At 39.8% G+C, this 25,798-nt stretch overlaps 3 protein-coding genes across 5 annotated transcripts; 2 read left to right on the top strand and 1 right to left on the bottom strand.

The window, feature by feature from the left end:
* Nucleotides 1–1,719: 1,719 nt before the first annotated feature.
* LOC122658432 (RING-H2 finger protein ATL65) lies at nucleotides 1,720–3,101 on the top strand. Of its 2 annotated transcripts, XM_043853395.1 has the most exons (2): nucleotides 1,720–2,709; nucleotides 2,746–3,101. In XM_043853395.1, the coding sequence occupies exons 1-2, from the start codon at nucleotides 1,779–1,781 to the stop codon at nucleotides 3,003–3,005; spliced, it is 1,191 nt and encodes a 396-aa protein (XP_043709330.1). In that variant the 5' UTR covers nucleotides 1,720–1,778; the 3' UTR covers nucleotides 3,006–3,101. The 2 variants fall into 2 exon arrangements, with proteins under 2 accessions (XP_043709330.1, XP_043709329.1); XM_043853394.1 differs by having other exon boundaries at nucleotides 1,720–3,101.
* Nucleotides 3,102–8,539: 5,438 nt separating this feature from the next.
* Nucleotides 8,540–10,504, top strand: LOC122658435 (CASP-like protein 5C1). Its single transcript, XM_043853398.1, has 3 exons — nucleotides 8,540–8,801; nucleotides 10,037–10,169; nucleotides 10,271–10,504. The coding sequence occupies exons 1-3, from the start codon at nucleotides 8,662–8,664 to the stop codon at nucleotides 10,466–10,468; spliced, it is 471 nt and encodes a 156-aa protein (XP_043709333.1). The 5' UTR covers nucleotides 8,540–8,661; the 3' UTR covers nucleotides 10,469–10,504.
* A 5,335-nt stretch (nucleotides 10,505–15,839) lies between these two features.
* LOC122658433 (eukaryotic translation initiation factor 3 subunit G-like) lies at nucleotides 15,840–24,005 on the bottom strand. Of its 2 annotated transcripts, XM_043853397.1 has the most exons (3): nucleotides 23,988–24,005; nucleotides 23,564–23,949; nucleotides 15,840–16,386 (listed from the first exon to the last, which is right to left on the bottom strand). In XM_043853397.1, exons 2-3 carry the CDS (start codon nucleotides 23,931–23,933, stop codon nucleotides 15,851–15,853), a joined length of 906 nt encoding a protein of 301 aa, XP_043709332.1. In that variant the 5' UTR covers nucleotides 23,934–23,949; nucleotides 23,988–24,005; the 3' UTR covers nucleotides 15,840–15,850. The 2 variants fall into 2 exon arrangements, with proteins under 2 accessions (XP_043709332.1, XP_043709331.1); XM_043853396.1 differs by lacking the exon at nucleotides 23,988–24,005 and having other exon boundaries at nucleotides 23,564–23,975.
* Nucleotides 24,006–25,798: the final 1,793 nt, after the last annotated feature.

The following is a 25,798-nucleotide window of genomic DNA, read 5'->3' as shown; positions in this document are numbered from 1 at the left end:
CAATTGATAGATTATGAGGTCTTTGGAGCATGGTTTAAGTACAAATTATCGGTGATGGTATCGGTTTGGCCGTATCGATACGTTACAGATATGAATTGGTTCGTACCGCCTGAATTGGATGGTTTTACCTTCACTTGTAGTGAAAATTTTTAGACAGCTTTACTCCCTGGTCTGTTCCATTAGTCCGATACGAAATTGGGCACCTATCAATATTGGTCTTCACTCTTCAGCTCTTTGCCGATACCAATGCGGATCGGCCTCTCAATATTGATATGGATTGGTCATACACCTATTACTTAAACAATGCTTAGGAGGTAAGGGATCCCCTCTGTAAGTGTATTTAAAACTTGTAACATTGTTTTGATTGCTCCTTGTCTTATCTCATAAAATTCTTTAACTCATAAGGTAAAAAAATGATTTTAATATGGGGAAGAGAATGCTACCTGGTTGAGTGCAGCGTGTGGTCCCTATGCCCAGACATAGGACCGTGCAAAATGACCATTGTGCCCTCAGGAATTTTTGCCTGTCCATGGGGGCACGACAATCATTTCATGCAGTCCTGTTTTTGGGTGCAAGGGTTGCGCGTTGCACACGGCCAAGTAGCATTCTTTATATATATGGAAAAGTAAGTATGCGACACTCTTGTGCAGATTTCAATAACCCTGTTCACATAATAAATAATGGGGTTTATATTGATACACTCTCTCCTATTTTAACCATGTGTATTATCATAAATCAATCACACTTAAGCTCGACAAAAGGGGGGGGGGGGGGTTCAGAGAGTCTTTTCCAAAGGGAGAAGAGAAGAGGACATATGAGGGTGTTAACGTATGCTATACAGCCAGACAAGAAACTCAATCTCTAAATATAATTTGGGAAAAGACTGTCCGGGAGCGTGATTCCTATGTCCTGACACAATATGGGAAAAAATGACCAACCCACCTCAATGAAAACAAAAATTCCACCTTATTAATGCTTACGTGCGCATTCCCATTGACCCCGACACTAGCGTATGCTCTAGGGAAACACATCCCCATATAATTTACACAGAAAATTTACATCTAAAACAAACAAGGGTTTACTGAATATATGGGTACGTTCTACCCAAAACCAAAAAAAAAAAAGATTATATGGGTAACGGCTAATATCTGTCGTTATTTTCGATGAAAATTGGAAGCTGTAGTTTGAGACTTGTGACATCAATATTTCTCCATTAACAAAAGTTATTGGTCAGGGCCTTAGGGGATTTTGATCCTTATCAGACAGTATAAAAGAAAAGCACTCAAAACTTTGATTTTGATGGAATTATATATATACATTCGGGTCCATGTCAATATAGGAGCAGGAAGGGGAAGTGGTCTATGCTTTAACCAAAGTCCCAAAGACGTGGCTTTCACATATTTTCACACGTCATTGTTCTCTCCACTCACAGGTTCACGACATACTGTCATTTTCATATAAGTCAAATGGGGCCCATTAAGACTCCATCCACCCAATTATTAACCGACAGCTGGATAAGAACTAAGAACCTCTCTAGCTTCTTATTTAATCAAAGAAAAGAAAAGAGAAGAGAAGAGATTAACATTAAGTGGCCCGAGTTACATGGAATTAATTTTGCTTTACTGCCTAAATAGCCGTCGCCAAAGAGTCGAAATAGTTGACAAAGATTTATCAGATTCAACATTCCACACTGCTGGAAGCCTCTTTAGTAGAGTAGAGTCTCCAGCAGAGCAGAAAGCAGTGAAGCAGAGTGAGAGAGAGAGACAGGGAGGGAGAGCATGACACCGGCGGAGCCACCGTTATACGACTTAGAATGGGGGCCATCTGCTGCTGCTACAATCAATCAGACACCGGCGAGGCTTCCTGTTGATTTCAGCCCTCCTCTAATTGCCATGGTGGTCGTAGTCGCCACCGCCTTTCTCGTGATCACTTACTTCCGACTCATCTACCGCCACCTTCTCCGCCCTATCCTCAACCTCATCAAGCGGTGGCGCCGGAGATGGAGACGCTGGCGCCACCGCCACTCCTACGATCCATCTGCCGGTGACATCGAATCAATCACATCGAACGCCGTGTTCGAGTCCACCACCACCACCACCGCCTCCGCTGCCTTTCACTTTCTCTCCCCTCCTTACGGCCTCGACGAGATGGTGATCAAAACAATCCCTCTCTCCGTCTACACGACCACCAAAGGAAGTAACGGCAGCAAGAAATGGTCTTACGACGCCGCCCGTGATTGCGCCGTTTGTTTACTCGAATTCGAAGACAACGACTACGTCCGTACCCTCCCTGTCTGTGCACACGCTTTTCACGTTGATTGCATCGACATGTGGCTCAGGTCTCATGCCAACTGCCCTCTCTGCCGTGCCGGAATATTCCGACCAGAATCTCCATTTGTTCCAATGATGGCCGGCAGAATACGGCCAAGCCTGGATGAACGGATCTTAGAGAACCTATTCCTCGAACCGGTAAGCGGACGGGTACCCGAATCCGAAATCGGCCCCTCCGTTGAAGAATCATCAGTATCAGTAATATCACCCAGAAGAAACGAAAGCGAAGATAGGTATACCTATAACTATCCCGGTGGTCGTGATCCTTTGTTAAAGCGATCGTACTCGTTTGGGTTCGAGCGTAACTTCGCTACGGATCGGTTGTTATTAGAGCCAACGACGGCTTCGCCGTGGAGGTATCGCCGAGCGAGTTTCTGGAGCAAGAGACCATCTCCGTTCAGCTCGTTGTCATTGGGAAAATCTAGGGTTTTCTCGTTCCGGCAGTACAGGGGAATGAAGTCTCCCTTCTTCAGGCGGAGATCGGGATTCTTTCCGTTTTCGGAATCGAGCTTAAGATTCGCCGGCGGCGGAGGGTCATCGAGACGGAGTAAGTCGTCGCCGAGTCCGATGTTCATGAGGACGTCGGTTGGGAATGGGGTGGGGTTCTCGTCGAGCAGGTTAAGGTGTGGAGATCCAGAGGCGTTGTTGTCGCCGGAGAGATTTAACAGACGGTAGAGAGATCGACACGTGGATACGATTGACGGTTGGGAGATTGAGAGTGGTACGGAAGGGGAGAGATGGATTGGGGTAGGGGGCGGTGGAGGAGAGCTGATAAATGATACACAGTGGAGGGGGGGGGGGGAGAGGGAGACTTGAATTGAATGGATGGGGCCGTTTATTTAATGAGGGTCGCATGCAGGAATTAATGGTGATCGGCTCTGTTGTTGGCCACTGGCTTCTGTGTTAATGAGGGGAGCATTTAATGAGAATTGACGAGAGAGTCGATGGAGAAGAAGAAAATTGGACTACTGGGTAGTGGGAATCTCTCTCTCTCTCGCTCTTCATATCTCACCGTCGTCTCTTTGGTTCAGTGGTTGGGATTGGGGAGAATATAAGTATCGATGCAGGTCGGTGGGGGAAAACTCATAAATGCGACCTGGGCGGTGGTGTCGCAGTTTTGAAATTGGGAGCCCGAAATTGGGAAAACCATGGACGTAGACGTGGACGTCGATTTAATATATTTCTATCTTTGACGTATCAACAAAAGAAAATTACATTATTTGACGGAGAGACTGACGGATTGTAGTCAAGCGCTCACGGCACAAGGGCACTCGTGAGGTAATTTTCTCTTGTGTGGTTTGTTTTAACTAGATTTTGTTGTTTTTTTTTAATTTATAAAAATATGATTAGCAACCATCTCTTGTAGGGGTATCAATCGATGATCTTTATCCCTTCCAGTTCCTGCCCGGGCCAATTTCCAAGTGCCCCTAACATGGAGTGCAATGCAAGGACCACCCTATCTCTGTCTGAACACTCTATCGGGTGGATTCCACACGCTCTTATTATAGGCACTAGGGGATTGTGTCAAACAGAGAACTGGAGGAGATAATTTTCGATGGATTTGTATACTCACCCAAAAACATCTTTCAGTTTGGATTTTGGATTTGGATGTGGGATTGAGCGAGTCCAAACCATGATCAAATAAGGATGCATTGGTTTGGGTTCAATGTAATTTTGGTTTGCTAACTTTTCGGGTTCGGAGTCAATGTAGGTTTGATTTACCATGTAAATATATTCATAAGTATGGTAAAATATGTCTTTTTTTTTAATGAGTTTCGGGTAGGTGTTGATTTCTTATTGTGTTATACCGGTCTGGGTTTGGTTTCGGTCCAGTTTCTAAGACTGGTTAAATGTAATTTTTTATGAATATCAGGCTTGTATCGGTTTTTTATTGGTTTATATCAATTTGGGTTTGTTTTTGGTCTGATTTTCTATAACTGGTTCACTGTCTTAGCGGTTTTGGTATGGTCTGGTTTGGTTCGATGTCGTAAAGCCCTAATCTAAAACATGATGCAATAACCTCATATCGATTTTGATCGATTTGGTTTAATTCAAATTTTGACGCTCCTAATCACTTCGCCATTGAGGTTTATGATTCATTAGGGAAAATGATAGCAAAAAATATCAGATTATTCAAAAATAGATTTTGATTTACTAAATTATTCATTCAATTTTTCGTGTAATCAAATTAACCAAAATATAAATATGCATTACTCAAATACCCTAAATAGTGCTTGTTCTATAACAATCCCTTATTGTGATAGCACTGCATGTCATTGGCTTGACTAAAGGTTTTTTTTTTTTAATAACATTATTTCTGCTGTAGGTGGAGAATTTGGAATGTTAAACAATGAGGCATAATCAAGAAAACCTGGGTACAAGAAGAATCTTGTATGTTTGGACGCTAAGATGATTATATAGAGCATTGAAGGTAAATCAGTGAAACAGTGATAATGAAGGGCATGTGCTTTTTTACTTGCAATATGAGTATTTATCATATATATATTTGTTTGATAATAAAAATGAAAATTGATTCTAGCATATTTATACATGGAATTCATTTTATCACGCCCTTCTAAATTGTCACGTGATAATTTAATTGAGTGCAAATTTGGTGGATATATTGTCTACATCATCATCACTTCCTAGTCTAACATTCCATTGTGGAATTTTAGAAGTTTAGAAGTTTAAAAAAAAAGTTTCGAGAGTCTAATAGGTGAACTCAATTGGAGGATAAAATTTTTTGTAGTCGGCAATCCTTGGAGAAAATTGGATTGGATGGAATTATGCTTTTATTGCCGAGGTGGTAGCGGTTCGTCAAGCCATTCAAACAGTATTAGACTTAAACATTCCCAATCTGATCATAGAGAGTGACAACTTGCTGGTGATTAATGTCTTGAGTGGTCGATCTCAAACAGTTCCTTGGAGGATTGTTTTAATCATTCAAGAATGCATTCACTGATCCTCAAGATTTGAAGAAGTGCTCACCTTGCGTGAAGCTAACTCTGTTATTGACCGTCTTGCTTCTCTAAGTGCTCAGTCTTAAGATTATCTGTTTTGTAATCTGGTTCCTCCAGACTTTATCTCTCTCCCTTTGTATGCTGATCTTTGTAGAAGTCCCCCCCCCCCGCACCCCCCCCCTCCCCCCCCCCGTTATTACCAAAACAAAAGAAAAAAAAAAAGGCAATCCATGGAGAAAATTGGTTGGTATGCATTCTGTCGTGTCAAAGAGTGATGTGACGAGTCTAATTCCCATTGTTAGATATCTAGGAAATCATTAAAAAAAATACCTAAGAATTGATTTAAATTGATCACATGTTGAATTTTGGTTGCAAATTCAATCATTTACCTTCCAATCTAATGGCATACCATCCTAAGTAGGGGTGTAAGTTTGGCCCTCTCGGCCCGAGCCTGCCATGGCCTGTCATGAGTGGGTTGGATTTTTCAACTCTGAGGGTAAATTTGGGTTGAAATTTTTAGGCCCTGGTCAGTGTTGGGATGGACTAGGGTTGAGGCCTCAAGCTAGTTCAGCCCGGCCCGCCCGGTGTTAGGTTATGCTTTACAATTTATTGTTTGCATTTTATGATTTTTATTTAGTATCTAATTATCTATTGATTTACAAGAAAATATTTATAATTTTAAGATTGGGCTAAGTTTTTTAATCCAAAGAAAAGTCTAATAGTCAACTAAGTATGGAACAAACCAATACCCAATTTCTTTTTTAATGCATATGATGACTTATATGGAAGAAAAACAGGGCAAGTCAGAGCCAACTAGGCCCTAACAAAAACTAAGGTCAATCAAGACCAACTCAGTCCGATCAGGGTCAATCAGGGCTGGGCTGGGCCCAACAGAGTTAGGCCTGAGCTGAGCTGAGATATCTCAGCCTGACCTAGGGCCGGATTGGATTTGGGTTGAGCTAATTGTTTCACGTCATTTTGTGCCCTTATATAAAGGGTGTCGATGTACATGAAAAAAAAACAAAGAAACAGTATTCAAGCGAAAGAGAGGAAGAGAGTATTCAACTGAAAATTCCTAGAATAGATCCTTGAAGTCACTCATTGATCATCGTATTGCAAGAGGATTCTTCATGTTTCACACAACAATTTTCAAGGGTTGAGAAGAAAAGAAAAAGAAGAGAAGGGTTTTGTGAAAAGACTCAAGAAAAACGTCGGCCAGAGCATGTTATACGTTAGGACCTGTCATATTTTAAACTCGATCTATCTGATGTGCAATGAGATCTTACTGATGCTAGATGAGCATTGTCCAATGTGTTGCTCACGTAGATTTAATGTGATGGATGTCAGCAACATCTAGTTTTTTTTGTGTCTTCTGTCGTCATGGAACACATCTTTTTGATCCTCTTGTATAGGTGTTTCCAATGAACATTTGGTAGGGTTTAGTCCTGAGGTTGGTATGCATTCTTGGAATGTATTTCAGGTCGATTCTACATTCTCAGATGATAAAAACAATTATTTTATTATCCTAGAATGCAAAATTGATCTGGAATCCATCTCAAGAATGCATATCAAACGCAGGACTTAAAACCCTAACAAATGTTCATTATTAAAGCTATGGTACAACACAAATTTTTTTTCTATCCGGTTCTCTGCCCGGTACAATCGTCCAGTTCATCTCACAGGGTGGCGGAAATGATGACTTAACCTCACTCGGGCAGTGTGCTTAGGCAGAGAGTTAGGTCATCATTTCCAACCCCCTATGAGAGGAACCGGAGAGGATAATGATCCGGTACAACACATGGTTGCTTTGTTTCAAGTGATACCGTTGATATAAATTCTATATCCTCACTTATTTGATATATTTCGAACAATTAGGGATATATTCTCTTATATCTAGAACCAAAACTTGCTTTTATGGAATGGTCTTTACGAATCGTTATCACCTCCAATTCGCTGCCCACTCCAATTCCTCACATGAGGGTGGAATGACCACCCTACCCCCTGCCCGAAACACTGCCCAAGGTGGGGTCCACTTCCCCCTATTAGAGGAATTGGAGGAATTGGAGATGCCCACAAAATGAAGTTGATAATTATTTTGGTCTTTACTAGTATATTTATTTTTTTCCATCTCCGACCCGTTCCCCTCCCCTCCCAACGATTTTTTCGTCATCAAACTTACGGAAACGTAAGACTGAATAGCCATTCAGATGGAATCCACCCTATGGGACCCACATGGAGTGGATTTCATCTGAACAGCTGTGAGCCGTTCTTGTACGTGAGCCCAACTCGACCGAATAAGGGGCCCATCCGTTGAACCTTTATTAGCACCCAAGAACCATCCTCTAATAAGAGTTTTACCAATTAAAATCTCCAATTTTTTGGGAGAGTTTTCGTACACGGCCGTACATAGTGCACGACAGCATCCACAACCGTTAGATGAGGATGATCATGTACAGTATATAGCCCCTCATCTTCATTCAAGGGTTGTAGACACGATTGTGCACCATACACGACCGTGTACGAAGCCTTTAATACAGTACGTAAGTATACAAAACTGTTAAGAGAATATATGCCATGTCAAGCGGGCCAAACTCGTTTAACTTTGATCGTCCATTAATTCTAACGGGTCTAAAAAAGAAAAATTTAATGGTCTTTAAGGTGTTCATTTGGACCATTAGTTTTTTGAGGACTGTAACTTTCCAAATTAGAGTGGTGGAGGAGCACCAAGATGGACGGTCTGGATGCACTGGGACCCACTGCGCTTCTAACCCTTAGCCCCCATCTTGGCAAGCTCACAGTCACGTGCAAAAATAGAACTCACGTGTTTGAATAACTAAAACTAACTCAAATAAAGTAGGAAAAAAAAGCTAGAAACAATAACAATTGTTCAAACTTTCTCCTTAAGAAGAGAAGAAGTCTGAGATCCTAAAAGCAGGGAATGTGAGTGAAGCTGAGTGAGTTATTAGAAATTCACAGTTCACAGTGATCTCCTTCAGATTATAGGGAACCTCTCAGCTCAGGTATCCATCTCATAACGTTTACGCGTCTCTGTTCCACGTACACTGTACCCATTTATTTCTTTCCTTTTCCATTCCAATGGTAAATAAGGAGAAAAAGATATAAAGGGAAGGGAACAAGCATAAAAGTAAAAGTGAATCAAAAAAAAAAAAAAAATTCTGAACCTGTTTTTGAACTGATCCTTCTTCTTTCACAGCTAAATCTTACAGGTTTTCGAAGACGAGATATCAAAATTTTCTTATCTAATTATTGGGTTTCATGAGAAGTTTAGCATGGCAGAAGTTGATGGACTGAACGATCATGATGAGCCTTTGCAAGGGGAGAGATAATATCAGCCGCAGATCATATCCGCCATGGATGGAATTGAAGTCCTTCCAGGGTCCTTGGGAACCAGCACCAGCTTGTCGCTCAGATTGGGGCAGATCATCTTTTCCTCTGCTTCTCTTCTCTTCATGTCATTGGGAGTTGAGTTCTACAACTACACTGCTTTCTGGTATTTCTCTTTTCTCTGATTTTCTGATCTTTTCCCTCTTCTATGCAAAATTTTTATGAGTCCTTAAGCGGTTATCTCAATCCCCTGTTTTTTCGTGTAATTGACTTTCTAACTCATGCCATGGGATATTGGGGATATTTAGAGATTGCCCTCATAAAAGTGAGGCGCTTGTGCTTATTTGCATCTTCAAAATCACAGAACTTGTTAATCTGCTCGATCTCTTCCATGCAGCACAGAACAATGGAATTTGTTTTGCTCGTTAAATTTATTGAATCCTAGTTACAATGATCCAAACCCAATTAACTGCTTATCTGGTTGATTCATTGGGATCCATTTGTCTCATGTTGAAAGTCCTCTTCATTAGTGTTTTAGCTGGGGAAGGAGAATATAGGTTTCGAACCCAGGAAAGTCTGTAATGGAAGCTTGGATATTAACAAAATGGTCAGGGCTTGCCCCTTGCACAACAGCCCTATGAGGAATTCAGTTCTCTAAATGCTGATCAGAAACTTGTGGAGTTGCCTCATCGTTCATTGTATCCTCTTTGTTATTTTCTGGTCATAGTGTCTATGTTTTAATAATAAGGAAGATAAGATAGATCAATGGGCCCTGGACTCAAAAAAAAGGGCATACCCGGTGCATAAGGCTCCCACCACTGCGGGGTCTGGGAAAGGTCATAATGTATACTTCCTTGCCCCTGCTTTCATAGGGAGACTGTTTTCAGACAATGGAGCAACCTTACTTTTGCATCAAGGCCCGCCCTCAGCCTTGGCTCACATACAGATAAAAAGAAACAGTAGCTGAGCTATTTGAATATGGTTTTTGGCCTAGTGGCTAGTGTTCTGCAGAACTTTGTAGATAATTACTTTGGGGATTGATTAAAACTAAGTGATTCCACTTCGGCTACTCTTTATTCAACCACATTTACTGTCATGTTTGTACAGTAAAAACTCTCCCTCCCCCTCCCCCTCCCCGCGAATAGCTGTATAAGGATCTTCATCATTCAAGCTTTTTAAGATTTGGCCTCAAGGTTTAGAGAGAGAGAGAGAGTTGTGACTGGAGTTCAACAAAGTGCCTGATTTTTTTTGAAAATTTGTATTTCACATTTCATTAGTTGTCCGAGTCTCTGTTCCCCCAACACCCAATTTCCCAACTCCTTTCTTATTGTATCTGCAAATACCTTGCTTTCCTGTTTTGTAATAAATTCTTTATGATTTATCCAAATGTGAACTTTGCAGCTTCTTGGTGACAACCATGGGTCTAGTGATTCCATGGAGTTTCACATTAGCAATGGTGGATGGGTTCTCAATCTTTGCTGGGTGTCCTTTTCGTCATTCAGGAATACTACTGATCGTTGTCATAGGAGATTGGGTAATCCTTCTTTTGATTCTTTTGCTTTCATTTTATGACCCAATTGATGTTTTCCACCATTCATTCTGAAAAAAAAAAATGCAAACTCTTACATACAACAGGTCTTATCGATTCTCACACTCGCAGCAGCTTGTGCATCAACGGGTGTCATAAATTTCCTGCTCACCATTGATGGGCTTCACTGTGTTCCGAAGTTCTGCTGCAGATATGAGCTATCTACAGCAATGGCCTTCATGGCTTGGTTTCTCTCAGCTGCTTCATCTCTTTTCAACCTTTGGCTACTCCCTTCTTTGTCATAACTGATAACTTCCTTGTGGTGGTCACCATTTGGTGTTTGATTTTTTGTTTAATTGAACAGTCAAGGCTAAAGCAAGTATTCAATCAATTGGTTGGGAACTTCTTAATAACTGAATATACATAGAAATATAGAATTCAATTGAGAGCAGTGTCACAATTGTAAATATGGCACATAATGTACAATGAGCATCATCCATTACAAACTTAGATGTGGCAATTGGTCATGTCAGGTTGTGTTCAGGTCAGTTTTGAGTTATATCAAGATTGCCTCAATGCAAACCAAACCAAGCCCAACCCATTTCTTAATCATGTCTAAGTATCTCTTTGGACCGATAACCCATAGTAGTAGTAGCATATGATGTAAAGGTCATGTTGGTTTGGGTTGGTAAGATATCTTGGATCTTCTTCTTTTAATATCATATGACTTGTTTTAGGTAAATTATAATCAAAATCTGATTACAAATGACAAGTGAATTGAAGTTCCAAGCCTGCATACAACTCAACTCAGTCTTATCCCAACTAAATGGGGTAAGCTACATAGATCTTTACCATCTAATCACCTACATTCAAAGTCATACTTGTTAGAAGGCCTAAGCTATGCATGTCTTTCCTCGCCACTTGTCCTAGAGTCATTTTAGGTTTGTCTTTGGTTTGTTTAGTTCCTTCAATTTCAATCGAATCACTCCTCCATTCTTGATCATCTAAAAAGCCCTTGTTGTACATGGCCATGCCATCGTCGTAACTTATCACCTATTGGAGTTACTCCCAAGTCAGCTCTAGTTTGTTCATTTCTTATTTGGGGAAAAGATCACTATCTGGTCGCGTGTAGTGCGTGGCTCCTGTGCCTAGATATAACGTGAAATGATCGTCATGCCCCTATGGAAAGACAAAAATCTTTGAGGATGCAACGGTTATCCCATGAATCTATCTCTAGGCACAGGTGTTGTGTGCCGCACACGGCCAGGTAGCGTCCTCGTTCCCTTCTTATTTTGTCCTTCTTAGTTTATCACACATCCTCATCTCAACTACCCTGAATGTATTTATATGATATTTCTTAACTGTCCAACATTCCACACCATACATCATAGTCAATCGTATTAACTGTCCTTTAAAATTTTCCTTTAAGTTTTAAGCTAATGCATAGACACAAAATTCAAAAACACCAACTTACAAGTTTCATTAAATTTTAAATATAATCTTACATAATTTATATAATTTTGTTTATACTTTTAAAAAGTTAATGAGCAGGTAACATCCCCCATGCCCCCTCAACCCTAACACGGCCCATTTATCCTTCATTTCATGTCATAATTCAATCATGCTCAATTTTCCTGAAACCTAACCTTGTAATTTCTTGTTGGGTTCATGTTGGGTTGATGGGTAGTGTTGAAAACTGCCATCCCTAATTTAAACACTATTAGAAGCAACAATGGAACATTTTAACTGATTCCAACCTTTTTGGGCTTGTTATGAATTAGGATTGTTAAGTTTGGTATTTGTGGATTCCAATTAATTCCAGAACCTCAATACCCTGAGTCCTTTTGGTTTGACTGATAGAACTCAACTCAACCAAATCATGATTAAATTCTCGTTCATAGAAAAATGGTTCCGGATCCGCTACTTCCGAGCTGCCCTTATTGCCATGCGCCCCAGACATAGCAAGGCGGTAAAGACCGCCTTACCCCCACGTGGGCAGGGGTAGGGCAGTCTTTGTGCCGTTTCGCTATGTCTGGCCGCACACGGCAGTAGGGGCAGCTCGTCAATAGAGGATCCCGACGCTAAAAAAAGAGGGGAAATGTGGTAGTTTTGAACACATGTTAAACAAAATGAAGTGGGTCACATTGAAAGGTGATGAATTGTTGAAGAAAGGCCTAACGTGGTGTATTGGTGATGGGCAATATGCGGACTTCAGGACAGAGGCATGGTTTGAAGGTCTACTAAGAGGGTTAAGATCGCTGACTTAATTGATGCCCACAGTTTAAAGGTGGTGCAAAGCTGCTATCATGACTGCCTTCTCCCCATATGAGGTTAATGAAGACTTGATTTGGTATGATTTCTATTTCAATTTCATAGGGTGATTTCAATTTCAAAAATTGTTTGATCTGATTTTTGCATTTTATTTCAGTGAAATAGAAATTTTGAATTTCATTTAATTTCACTTTTGCTCTTTAATGAGCACATGGTTAATTTGATGGGCAAGGTAATAATTTCACGTTAAAAATAAAACACCACACTTCTTCTTCTCCTAATAGTCTCACCACCACCACCACCACCACCACCGCCATGCCACCACCATTTACACCACCAGCACCACCCTTTTCAAAGAAATATAGGGAATCTATTATCAGAAATTTAACTCTCAAATGGATTTTTTAATTCTTAAAATATTTCATATTTATAGAACCTAAACAATTTCAATTTTTTGGCCAAAAATCTATTTATTGACTATTTCATGCAACCAATCCAAAATTGAAAAATAAATCATACCAAATCAGGCCTTCGTCATCAAGGCATCAATAAACATGAGTGGGCTGGACGGGTGTGAAGTCTGTGGAGGATTGGAGGTTCAGAGTAAAGGGAGAGTTTTTGGTCTGAACTCCGAACAGCATTCAATTTCATTCATTTTCTGCTTACAAACAATTGTTAATCCCTGAATTCTGATTGAGGTATTGACTCTGGCTACAGCTCCACAAAAGTTAAAGTTCTTTATATAGAGACGTATTTCTAATTTCCTAGTTTTTTTTTGGTAAGGTTGCTCTATTGCCATTTAATAGTTGCGGGTTTGAGTTGGGGAAACCACCTTTCCTCAAAACTGGGGGTAAGGCTGCGTAAATTATGACCCTCCCCTGAATCCACAGTGGTGGGAGTCTCATGCATTGAGTACGTCCTAGGCTTGAATGAATTTCCTGAAATAATTTTTGAAGTTTAATCATTAATATAATTGATCAACTGGGAGCCAACTTAAATGGTAAAGAACATATTCTGCTATGAGTGATTTAGGTAGACAAATTTTGGGTCAATGCTGGCTGATCCGGGGACCAATCCTAGAAAATGGTACTTTTCCCAATCCTTGGCTTATCCAGGTCCAATACTGATCGATCCAAATTAGTATCAACAAATATCGTTATTGTCCCTGATACCAATATCTCAATCTTCGTTCTATACTCAAAAAGTCCATATTGAGAATCTGAACTCTGAAACCTCCAAACCATACTACTTGTTCTCAAGGTTCCAAAACTCGGGTTTCGACGGTTTCGACCAGCCAGAAAACGAGTTCGTCTCGGTTTCAACCATATCTCGGTCGAAATTTGGGACTTTCTCCAGGCTAACTCGAACCTTGGTTTCGAGGCCCATAAGTTGGTTTTTTGTCCTGATTCTTGTTGTGCTGCCTATTTTTGACATTTTAAACTCAATCCATGCGTTAGTTTCACATAGAGAACACTAAAAATATTACTTGTGGTTTTGATCCAAGTTTGATATTGTATATTGTTCTTGGACATGATATCAAATAAGGTTTGACAGGAATATAACTCCTTCAATATAAGTGAGATTTAAGCAATCTTGGATTTGTTAGAAAGCTTTGTTTTGATAGCTTTCCAATAAGTCCAAGATTACTTAAATCTGATTTATATTGAAGGAGTTATGTATCGGTCAAACTTAATTTGATGTGCGCAAATGTTGTCAAAATCACTCTGAATGAAAATATTTTTTTGGACATCAAAACAAATGAATATTTTATCGCACTTTTGGTTTTTAGCAATGTTTTGCCATATTGACATTTATAGAATTTTTAGATTTGAGAAAAACCCCAGCATTAGAAAGTTGAAAATTGCACTTACTGACGAAAATCCAATTTTTGTTCTTGAATTGGGGGGTTATTTTTTTATTTTTTTTTTGGAATTTGATTTTTTAACTATTTTTATTGGATTCAAATAGGGGGTATTTGTTTATTTACTTAAATGATATTAGATATAATTAAGTGTCTGTCCTGGTTTCTGAGAGTTTCTAGGATAAATACCTGTTTGTCCAAGTTTCGATCCAAGTTTTCCCTAGTTTCGATGAGCATATGTGTCGAAACCATCAAAACCCGATCGAATCCAGAGATTTTATAAAATCCCCCTTCAACTCATCTCGAAAACTTTGGGAAACCGACTTAGCTCGATGGTTTCGACAGGTTTCGATCGAGATTTTTGTTCCATGCTTGTTCTTCAGGTCAAGTAATGCTTGTGAGACAAAAACAAGAGTTCATTGGGCGACCCGACCTGGCCAACCAGCTCCCAATCGGGTAATGCCACCAAATAACCCACCCTCTCTCTCATCGTTAATTACGTATTTTATTTACCTTTATAAGTCCACAGACACATTTCATTTTGTTCAAGAGCCGATATTTGTTTTTTCTTGTATGAATTTTAATTAATCTTTTCACACGGATACAAAATTTAATCTTAATAAAAATTACAGATTTGATAATAATAACTTAATGAGTACAATAGGCTCTATGACCAAATGAAAATAAAATGGAACTGCAGTTTTTTATTGATTTTCAATTTTACTAGGGTTGAATGGTCTTTTTGTGTGCTCCTATGTAACCACACAAGCGATCCTAAATGGAACAAAATGGAGTCTCACCAAAAACACATAAAATGGAAACAAAATGGGGTGTCTAGCTGGAAAAAGATCTTATATCATTTAACTTAGCTGGCATGGTAAGGGCTAGGTAAGACTTTAATACCATTTAGCTAGGGGATTTTTGTTTTTTTCTACCATTTAGCTAGATGGGTGAGGTAAAAAGGTAAGGGGTGTTTTCACCCGGGCCTTACCCATTAAGCCGCTTTTGTCCACTAGAGTCAAAATAATTTGTAAGAATAGGTGAACTCTTTGTTTTTTGGGTAAAGGGAATAGGTGAACTCTATAGGTGATTATTCCTATGATACTTCTCATCTTGAAGAATGATTCTATAGTTTCCAAACAGACCTATAAGTCTCCATTTCCGAAAGGCTAAAGCTTAGATTTTGCCACTGTTTTTGAGCGGGAATCACCGACTGTTCTTTCTTAATGTCTAGTAACAGATGGCTTCCATGGCTTGGAGCGAGTCCCCTGTCCCTGTTCCTTCTTCGACATCATCTAGGGTTAGTTCAGGAACAGTTGAAAAGGCAGTTGATGCCCTTCTGAAATGGAATGAATCAAAGAAAAAGCAGCAGAAAGCCCAGCTAATAGAGGAAGATGATTTCCTCTATCTCAGTCTAACCCTCAAGAAGATCCCTGCAAACGGCCGCACAAACCCTTAAAACCGAATCAAATCGTTTAATAAATGGTTTTACTTGTTAAACTTAAAAGTTAAAACCAAGAGCAAACCAATTATTAAACAGTTTATTAGAGACTTTCTAATTCGCCCTTGGTGTAGCCCACTCAACTCTGAGGATCAGATTGTCATATCCATAGCCATTCAGCTTGTTGATGGCTCTCTCAGCATCCTCCTTGTTTACAAAGTTCACAAAACCAAATCCTCGGCTCACGCCTGTCTTCTGATCAACAGCAACATACACACGGCTAACAGAACCAAAGGTCCGGAAAAGCTCAAGCAAGTCAGGTTCACGTGTATCCTCTGAAAGATTGGTAACCCTAACCGAATTTTCTTCATTCCTGCGCCTATCAGGAGCACTGCCTCTCTCTGCAGCACCACCTCTCATGCCTGGAGGAACGTAGGCTCCCTTGGTTGCACCAGCAGTAGGAGCTGTAATTTCTGATGCAGGCTTGTCAACAAATCCTTCAGATGGAGGAGCAAGATCCTTGTAAGGGCACCTTGATGTCCAGTGGTCACCTTTCTTTCCACATGTACGGCACACCATGAGAACAGCACCACCTTTCCCAAGCTGTGCCAAGGGGTCTCCAGCAACTTTGGTTTCTTCTGCTTTGCTCCCTGTTGTAACATACTCAGGTTAGGGTATGGATACAGCATTCCAAATTGGAAGGAAGATGGAAATAATAATGGAAAATACAACATCAACAAGCAGAAACTACACATCTTAATAAACTTTCAGTAAAAGATTAGGTTGTTATAGGATGAAATGAACTTTTCATTCACCAGTATACACAAGCTTTCAAATATGAACTGGCAAATCAGTTCTCTTGAACAAACTAAGCCGCCAAACCAAAGAAAATGTCCAGGCCATGTTAAACTCTAAATGTAAAAGCCACAAAGCAGGATGCAAAACATTACTCCACACTACTGGAAAATATGTACCATGTCTTGCAGATAGTTCGAAATTTTGGCTAATTTCGATGTCTGAGATGAAACAGGTGGCGAAATGAAATCAACACTGTTTCACCAAAATTTCGGTCATTCTGTTACGGTAATTTTGGTCTTAAAAAAATGCATTTTTTGTCGTAATTTCAATCATTTCGTTTCGTTGTTTCGGCCATTAGCCCACTGAAATGGTCAAGCAAAACTCATGGGAAAAAATACACTGTTTCGATGAAATTTCAGTATTTTGCTCATCTTGGTCTGACTGAAACGGCGAAACAAAAAGAGTTTTTGAACCTTGGTCTTGTGCACTCAGCAACATTAATGTCAAATGACTCTTCAATTACTTGGTACGGATGAAATTCAGAACTCAATGAACCAATAAAAAAACCAAAAAAAAAACCCAATTTGGAACTCAACAGCACTCACGTTAATGGCATACCCATTTTTATAATTTCTCAACAGGTGCAATTTTAACAGAGCAAGGCACAGAAGTTCCAGAATCAACTGAAAATATCTTTTTTGTAAAACCAGTATCCCTATTTTATTCTCAACAAACAATAGTTAACTACCAAAAAGAGAATATTTAAAAAACATATCACATGCTTTTCATGTGAGAAAAGAAAAGGCACTCTCTCTTATAACATAAAAATTAGGTCCTCAATATAAATCTTCATATCATACAAGAGAAAGTACTGCATCTATCAGCTACAGGAATAACTCGGGTAGTTTGGGTCATGATTTCATGTTGGGACCAACCGGCCAAGTGCAGCAATAGGTTTCCAGCCAATGATATCATTTGCACATGTAGTGAACACCATGGTGCAAGAATTGAGACACCAACACTGGAGAGAATCAAGCAGTTACACGAGCACCCTCATATCGCAGGTCATTAAAAAAATTTGCAATCCTCACCCCACTATGACCAAAGACGCTTCCATATTTCATAATTTGACATAAGAATTTCCTAGTAAACAATGCTTCTAACTCTTCTTTTTTTTTCCCTTTAAATTTCTTGTCCTCCGCTTCAAACCACACTGCCACACTTCAATTATTGCAATGAGTGGATTATATAAGTGAACTATAACACCACCCCTTGTTGAGTGTTGATGTCTTGTATTCTGTAGACTGGGTTATTGGGCTGCCTCGAAAGGTTCATTAAAAGCCCATAGGGGAATTTTTAGGGTTTACATGGGGATAATTTGGGAATTTTGTATCTCTTTGTTTCCCTATAAATTGTTGCGATGGGGGGTTGTTAGGTTACTGGGAATTCTTTATAAATACAGAGAGGCGTGAGGAAGAGAGCATGTAACCCTTTTTCCATTGTTAGTGAAAATTGCCCTCATTTCTCCATGGATATAGGCACCTTGCCAAACCACATAAAATCAAAATCCGCGTTGTTTGATTGTTTCTTCTTTCTATTAATTGTGTTTTCTGGATCGTGAATAGGTTTCAGTTTCTACACCCCCCCCCCCCCCCCCCCCAACAAAAGGAAAATTAAATGATTTATTACTACCTGTTTTAATATCAGGCTTGATTTTAGTTGAACACCTGCTTCATGTTTGGGTTCCAAAATCATTATCTTCTGGTAAGGAGACTGATTATTCAAGAGCCTATGCATCTGCTTAGTTCTCTTTTTCTTACTTCTCATTTAATTGCTTCACTTTATCTCCTGCTCTGCCAATGGTGGTCCTGCCTCTTGCCCCATCCAGTCTGCAAGTTATGCCAGGTTTAGGGCAGACAAAACCTGTACTGAAAAGAACCCATTGCTATTCCCATGCATAACACACTTTATTTTCTGGCAGAGGTGTATATGGTTGAATTGGGCTATGATGGAAAGTGAAAAACAACTGGTGCTGTAGAAGGCTAATCATAGTAGTCAATCTTTATTCAACCGACTGTTAGAAGCACCTCTATTTCCACTGATCAAGAATCATAGACCCCTCCGATATAATAGCCAAAGAGTCTCACATCCACATCTTGCAACTAATCCCAAACTCAGCAAATAAACCTTATCCAAACCAATTGGGGTGATGGGATCAGCTATAGTTTCAGATCTCACCAAATAATCTGAGTCATAAAGGGAGTACCCAGTGCACAAGGCTCCCTCCACTGCAGGGTCTGAGGAGGCTCATAATGTACGCAGCCTTTCCCCTGCTTCAAAGAGAGGCTGGTTCCCGACTTGAATCCACAACCACTAAGGTTGCAATGGAACAACATAAAAATTCCAGCACAACTTGAGCTAAAACAACTGCTAGTACTGGAAAGCACAGCAGCCTATGCAACTTCAACACGTGCACAGTCGGTTCTCAATTGTGCATTGTGCACTCCATAAATCCTGCTATTAACTCTATTGTCTAAGCAAAGCATCCTCTTAAATATCTCACTCCTTATGCATGGTTGAACAGTCACATCAGAACTCACCAAGAAACCTTCAACAACCAATTGTGTGATTCTACCACAAGCATACATAAATGAGCGATGCTAAGAGGACACCAAGCCTTTTTTTCATAATCCAGACAAACTTCTAGGCAGCCCAAAGGGCTCTTTTGGTTGCCCTCGATTCCAAAACAAGGCTTGGTCATTGGCATTTTCATACAAAATAGCAAAAGATCTAAAAATGTTAGCTTGACAGTCGCCATCAGGAAACCTAACCGACCAATGATATGTCAAATTTTTTATTTTATTTTATTTTATTTTGTTTTGGGTCATTATATGAACAAAAAAACTTGTCATCGCACTTGCTCTTGCCATGTGGAACATATGAATGAGTTGGATGGGTCAATGTAAATAGAGGACTCGACACCAATCACACTTTGTTAAAATTCAGCCTGGAATAAGCACTAGAAGTGGTTAACAAATGAGTCAAATTAGCAATAAATTTTACAAATGCCATTCCATTGCAACAGAATCTAGTGGAATTTCTGTAATTTTGTCAATTTGAACTCAAATTTAAGACACTTCCATACCTATTTTGGCCAGAAACTTGACCAATGGGGGGTCTAGTTTCCTCTATCACATAGATTGATGAACCCAATCATTGTTGTTGTTGTGGCAAGTGGCAACAGATACAAACGATCACAAATAGACATTGTTCATACAAGGACCCTGTTTTCTTAATTTGACTTCTTTGCCCATGTTTGATTCTACTGCCATCCCATGTGAGACGTACATAGTGGACCATCAGCCCATTTCCCTGATGGTGATCAAGGAGATGAGACTCTTTCCCTTTCCTTAACTAAACTTCAACCTAAACCTCTGCAGTTAATATGATCATACCCTTTTCTCTGAGTCTTAACTCATGTTGAATTTTTGAATTCCTCAAATGAAATAATCACATTAATACACTTTTCTTACACTACAATGACCCATCAATGATGCTTTCTCTAACCCTGTTATGCAACCAAGGCTTCTACATTTGCATATCTAGTTTGTACTTTCAGCTATCCTAATCAAGTGTTACCCATGTCATGTGGCATTTAATACAATGACCCAACATCTACCCTTAATATTTCTGCCCGAGTGGGACTCTCTCACCACTAGAGGACATCTTAATGCAAATAAGCTAAATGGCACACCCAAACTACAGAACCCACAAATCAACTCCAACCTTTCTTTAGAACAAAAAACATAAATATGTATGCGAGGGGATCATTGCCAGGCTGTGATGCCCTGTACCAGCATGGGGGCCAATGAGAGCGTGTGCAGACGCATCCAACAAGGGTGGGATTTTTCATTTCATGGGTGGAGGTATGGTAATTTCACCCTTCTTGTGTCTGGCAGCAGATGCCATGCAGCCTGGAACCCTTCTTTTTCCATATATACACAGGGCATGAGGGGCATAATGACTTGACTTCATTCTCACCATCTTCTGGCTTATCAGCGGCTATATACATATGGGATGAGGAAAACAAAAGAGACATTGAAGAGCGCCTTGGAAAGTAATGAGTTAAGAAAGAGAACCGATTGGGAGAGAGCTGTTGAAAAGAGGTGGTTCATTGGGTAAGAGAGAGGTAGAGAGAGAAAGTGCTTGAGGGAGAGACATTGGTTTGTGGCATTAAATGCCACATGAGATCATGCCTGCATCATGATATGCGCAGAAGAATTTGTCAACCCCATTAACTGAGTGCAAAAACAAGTGAAATCACAACTCCAACATGCCAATACACGCTATAAGGAAGCTTATGATTCCAACACCAACATCTTGAATTTAAAGGAGGCTTGGTATGGCATATTTAAAGGAGATGTTTTCGAATGGGACATATAAAAAGCTCAAAAATTGGGAAGATGGGACCATATCGTATTCATAAAAATCTTGTGCCTAATGCATACCATATTAAGCTACCTGATGGAATCATGGTGATTTCACGAAATATCGTCGATCTATCGGGATATTTCGGAAATCTCGACAGTACCGAGACGAAATGGCAAGGCGAATGGAAAAAGTTCATATTTCGGTGATATTTTGGAATATTTCGGGATATTTCTTGGGAGTTGTGAACTTGTGACTTTGTGTATTGACTATTGCGTAATGAGTATTGACTATTATGGAGTTTATGAGTTATGAGTTATGACTTATGAGTTATTTTTGTTTCATTACTTTGTTTAAATTTCTTATGTCTTTTAGTACCTAATCAATGTGTATTTAACTATTTATACATCAGGGTTGGAGAGCGTATACTGTCAATCAAGGATGCAAACCCAAAACACCACTTTGAGTTCATTTTTTTTTTTCAATATGAAGGTTTAAATGTGTTTATTTAGCTTAAATAAGGGTGTACATGAAGTATTAGGCCTTAATATGGCAAAAAACCCACCGAGATGGAATGCCGAAACATGGCAAAAAAAATACCATATTTCGGCGATCATCTCGACCAGCTCGAGATACCGAGATATCGCGAGATTTTAAACTATGGATGGAATTGGAAGAATCCCAATATTTAATGTCGCCAATCTCTATCCCTAGGAGATCCCAACAAAACCGCACCCAATATTGGGGGTATAAACCTCCCACCAACCAATCTTCCCAAAATTTTACACGTGCTTGACTCAAGGTCCATTCCCACTAGAAATAGGACTAGACTTGCACAAAACACTTGTCTGACAGAAGAACAAGCCCGAGTTGGAAGATACTTGAATAAGTAAGCTTGAATTGAAGAAGCTTGATGAGGACGCTCTACAACAGCTCTCTTTTTCTTCCTCAACAGTTCTCTCCCCAAGGCACTCTCCAATATCTTTTTTTCCATCCTCCCGTATATACACATATATAGTGAAAAAGTTCCCCACATGGGCAGTGTACCATTCGCTCTCTCATGAGTTTTTTTTTTTTTTCTCTTTTCTCTCTCTAACTATGTGGGGCCCATGTGGATGATACCATTCCCGCACCACCACTAGTGCAGCGTGGGAGATTCGTCCACATTGGTGGCTTAGGGAATATATATATATATATGTGTGTGTGTGTGTGTGTGTGTGTGTGTGTGTGTGTGTGTTTGTTTAAAGAAGGTTAGAGTTGAATTTGGGGGTGTGGGCAATAAAGGCAAATGATGTCATGCTCAGTATCCTAATGCACATCAAAGGCACAAAATCCATAAAATTACTAAAATTCTTCTTGCGCTCACCCAGCCTTCCCCCCCCCCCCCCCAAAAAAAAATTCTCAGATTCTGCTTCTCCAACTGTAGAAGCAGGAACCAAGCCAAACATGCTCCAAGTGAAGACTACAGCATCATGAGCATCAACCTTGTCTTCCTCTTCCAAAAATTCCATAACTAAATTGAGCCATGATAGAGTATCACATCTTCTTTGAGCATTGGACTACCACCTGAAAATTTTCAGGTATTTTTTATCACTCTAGCAGCCAACCGATTCTCTATAATGCCAACTAGCTTCCTCAGTTCAAACAATCCTCTTGAACCCTTCCTCGACTTCAGTTTTCTCTTCTTTCTTGACAAGAGCAACAATCTCCTCTGAAATACTTCTACCAACAACTCAACTACCACTGAAATTCTCATGCAACTTTTATATTCCTTCTTCTGAAATTCAAGTTTCAAGAACATAGAGAAAATTTCATACAAACTCAGGTCTGATTTCCAAACACAAAGTATGAACCTGCCAAGGTGGCTAGGCAATATTTTTTGGGCCTCCCAAGATAATCAAATAAGCAATTGACCAGGTAGTAATCAGGTCTTGCCTAGGAGACCAAGAAAAATAACTAGTAAATTGAATTTGAGTATTACCGAGTTACTATAATATTGTAACATATATGCAAGTGATGAAAAGAAAAAAATCCACCAATAGAGTAAATTAAGTTTAAGATTCAAAGTTAAGAAACCAGTGAACTAAAAGTCTAAAACCCATGCGGGCTCCATAAAAGCAGTAAATGAAGGGTAATTTGTTTTTTCATAAATCTGGAAAGTCCAAAATTACTTACCCCCCAAAACTCCCAAAAGGAAAATACATAAGATACACGGGATATTAAAGTAAACGTATCTTAGTCTTGTATAATAAGAGACACGGGATATTGAAGTAATAATTTGTTAGTATTGCAAGTAAAATAGTCCCCTGTGAAACCGCTTCCTGAAATCTCAGGAGGGTTCCCTGAATCATTATATAACAGGAACTTCCTTGATGTAAACAACAGAAATAATCACAATCCATGCAATTTAGGATTCTATGACTAATAAGCGCACCAAGATAAATTATCCAAAAGCGAATTTTAAAGCGAAGATTAGATAGCGTTCCTCTCTACTTGAAACAACCCAATATAAATAAAACAAATTTGATAAAGGAGATTCAACGAATAGCATACAATGATGGGTGACAACAATTTTAAAAGAGAAAAGGGAAGCAAACGAACCGGGAGCTCTAGGTCTCTCAAGGAGAATTTCTTCGGTGGAAACCATGGTGAGCCTGCTACCAACCTCCTCATGCACGGCATCACCAAACTTGGGCCAAGAGCGACGCTCGAGGGCTCGCTTACTGAGTCGGGCCTTGGCAAGTTTCCGAGTCCGAGTTGTAGTGGTGATCTTAACCTTGTTTCCATCATCATTGAACTTGTACTCAATTACCTTCTTCACGCCATTCTCGTCTGGCCCAATTACCATGCGAGGTGGGAGAAGGAAATCCAGATCCTCTCCGTCTTCTTCATCGAGTTCACCCCATCGAAGCTTGTTCGATTGCGGTTGGTTATACGAAGCAGAAGTTGGCCTGTCCAATGCCATCGCCATTACAGTCCTTCAGATACGCACAGAAACACAAACCGAGAGGAAGAAACACTAAGGGTATTCGATCGAACGCCGAGTCACGAAAAAACACCAAATAGCAGTCTGTCTTGCTCCGCAACTAATTCTGGAGGACTAGAAAACCAAAAGCAGATTCTGATTTCAATCTCTCAAATCCTTTTGTATTTCAGTCAGAAATTCAGATGGGCAAGTCGCCCTAGAGTGTAGGACCTTCGCTCGTAATTTCAGATGAATCAGTTAAAGGATGATTGGAATCGATTCGCATTTGACTAGTTGCATGTAACGCTGGAAAACAGGGTACGGCTGGGAAAAAGCTTTAGGAACTCAATGGTTAGGGCACACGGTTGGAGAAGGACTGAAGGAAGAAGAAATCGAAGAAAGTGAAAGAAAAGAGAAACAAGACAAAGGATAAATTACAGATCACCCCTGGTTTTCAATCGAAACTCAGATCACCCCTGAGTTTTGAAAAAATTCAAATCAGCCCTTCACAGTGACGGTGTTAATTTTCTGTTAGTTATTGGTGTAAAAGGACTATTTTATCTTTGTACTAAAACATTAAAATAAAATGTACAATACTACCCTTTTTCTCTCTCTCTATCTCTCTTTTGTGACTCTCGGAGACAGCAGCAGTAGTGGTGGTGGTGGTGGTGGTGCTTGGGCAATAACAACCCTGCCAACCTCAGTTTGTCCAAACGGAGTAGAGATGGAGATGTTGCCGCTGTAAGCGCAAGGAGAAACCAGAGAAGCTGCCGGAGAAGGAGATTTCAGAGCCAAACATCGGAGAAGAAGTCTTGGGTTTAAATCTCGTAACGACAAGATTTTTATTGCTGATTTGTTCCAGACCTGTTTTTGGTGGAAATTAGTTTTTTGCAAGTTCATTGCCTAGATTGATCCTACTGAAGAATTAAGGTTCTTTTTTACGGTCCTTGGATTTCCTTTTGTCTCTCACCTGTTGAAACAAAAACCCTAACCACAGTGATTTCAATTAAACTGAACTCGAGGTTTTTCTCTGCCCCAACTGAACTCGAGGTTTTTCTCTCTGTTTCTCTCTGCTAAATGACAAGACCAAAAGCTGTAACCTTTTGTTTTTTCTTGGATTTTTCCCTATAAGCCGATGACTTTTCATAATTATCAGGGAAGCATTGCGTAAAATAGATGGAGGTGGGGATTTAGGTTTTCAAAAGTGACCGCTGACAAGAGTAGACGACTGGATATGTCCAAGTCATCCCCACAGAATTGCGTTAGGACAGCTAATAAGGCAGGAGTTCGTATAGAAAGTCCAAACGGGGGCATAAATGGCTTTTAGATCTAAAAACCCCAAAATCTACTTCTCTACATGGCTCCCTTGGCAGCGTTGGTTCTTCTCTCTGGTGAGATTGATTTGCAGGTGTGAGGAAGAATATCAAATTTGGGGTTTTTAGTTATAAGGGTAAAATCATAAATCAACATTGGTTAAGGGTAGTTTAAGGATTTAAATTTATTTAATTAGGTGACATCATCACTTAACAGCATAAAACTAACGTCAAGGGACTAATTTGGCATTTTGGGGTTTAAATCAGGGGGTGATTTGAGTTTTGATTGAAAATCAAGGGGTGGTCTAGGCTTGTCAAACGGTACGGTTTCGATAATACGATACGGTACCAAAAATAGGTATCCAATACGGATACCGTTTAAGAACCCTATTTTCAATACCGCAACCATACCACTATGGTATGATTTCGGTATAGTATGAAAATGGTATATATATGGTACGGTTTTGGTGCATATGAAAATGATATATGTACGGTACACAAACGGTATAAATTTGATTTTTATAAATGGTATGTATATGAAAATGGTATATATATGGT

This window comes from Telopea speciosissima, chromosome 4 (genome assembly GCF_018873765.1).
Source record: "Telopea speciosissima isolate NSW1024214 ecotype Mountain lineage chromosome 4, Tspe_v1, whole genome shotgun sequence".
Classification (NCBI taxonomy): domain Eukaryota; kingdom Viridiplantae; phylum Streptophyta; class Magnoliopsida; order Proteales; family Proteaceae; genus Telopea; species Telopea speciosissima.
This window is presented reverse-complemented; position numbering and strand designations above follow the sequence as displayed.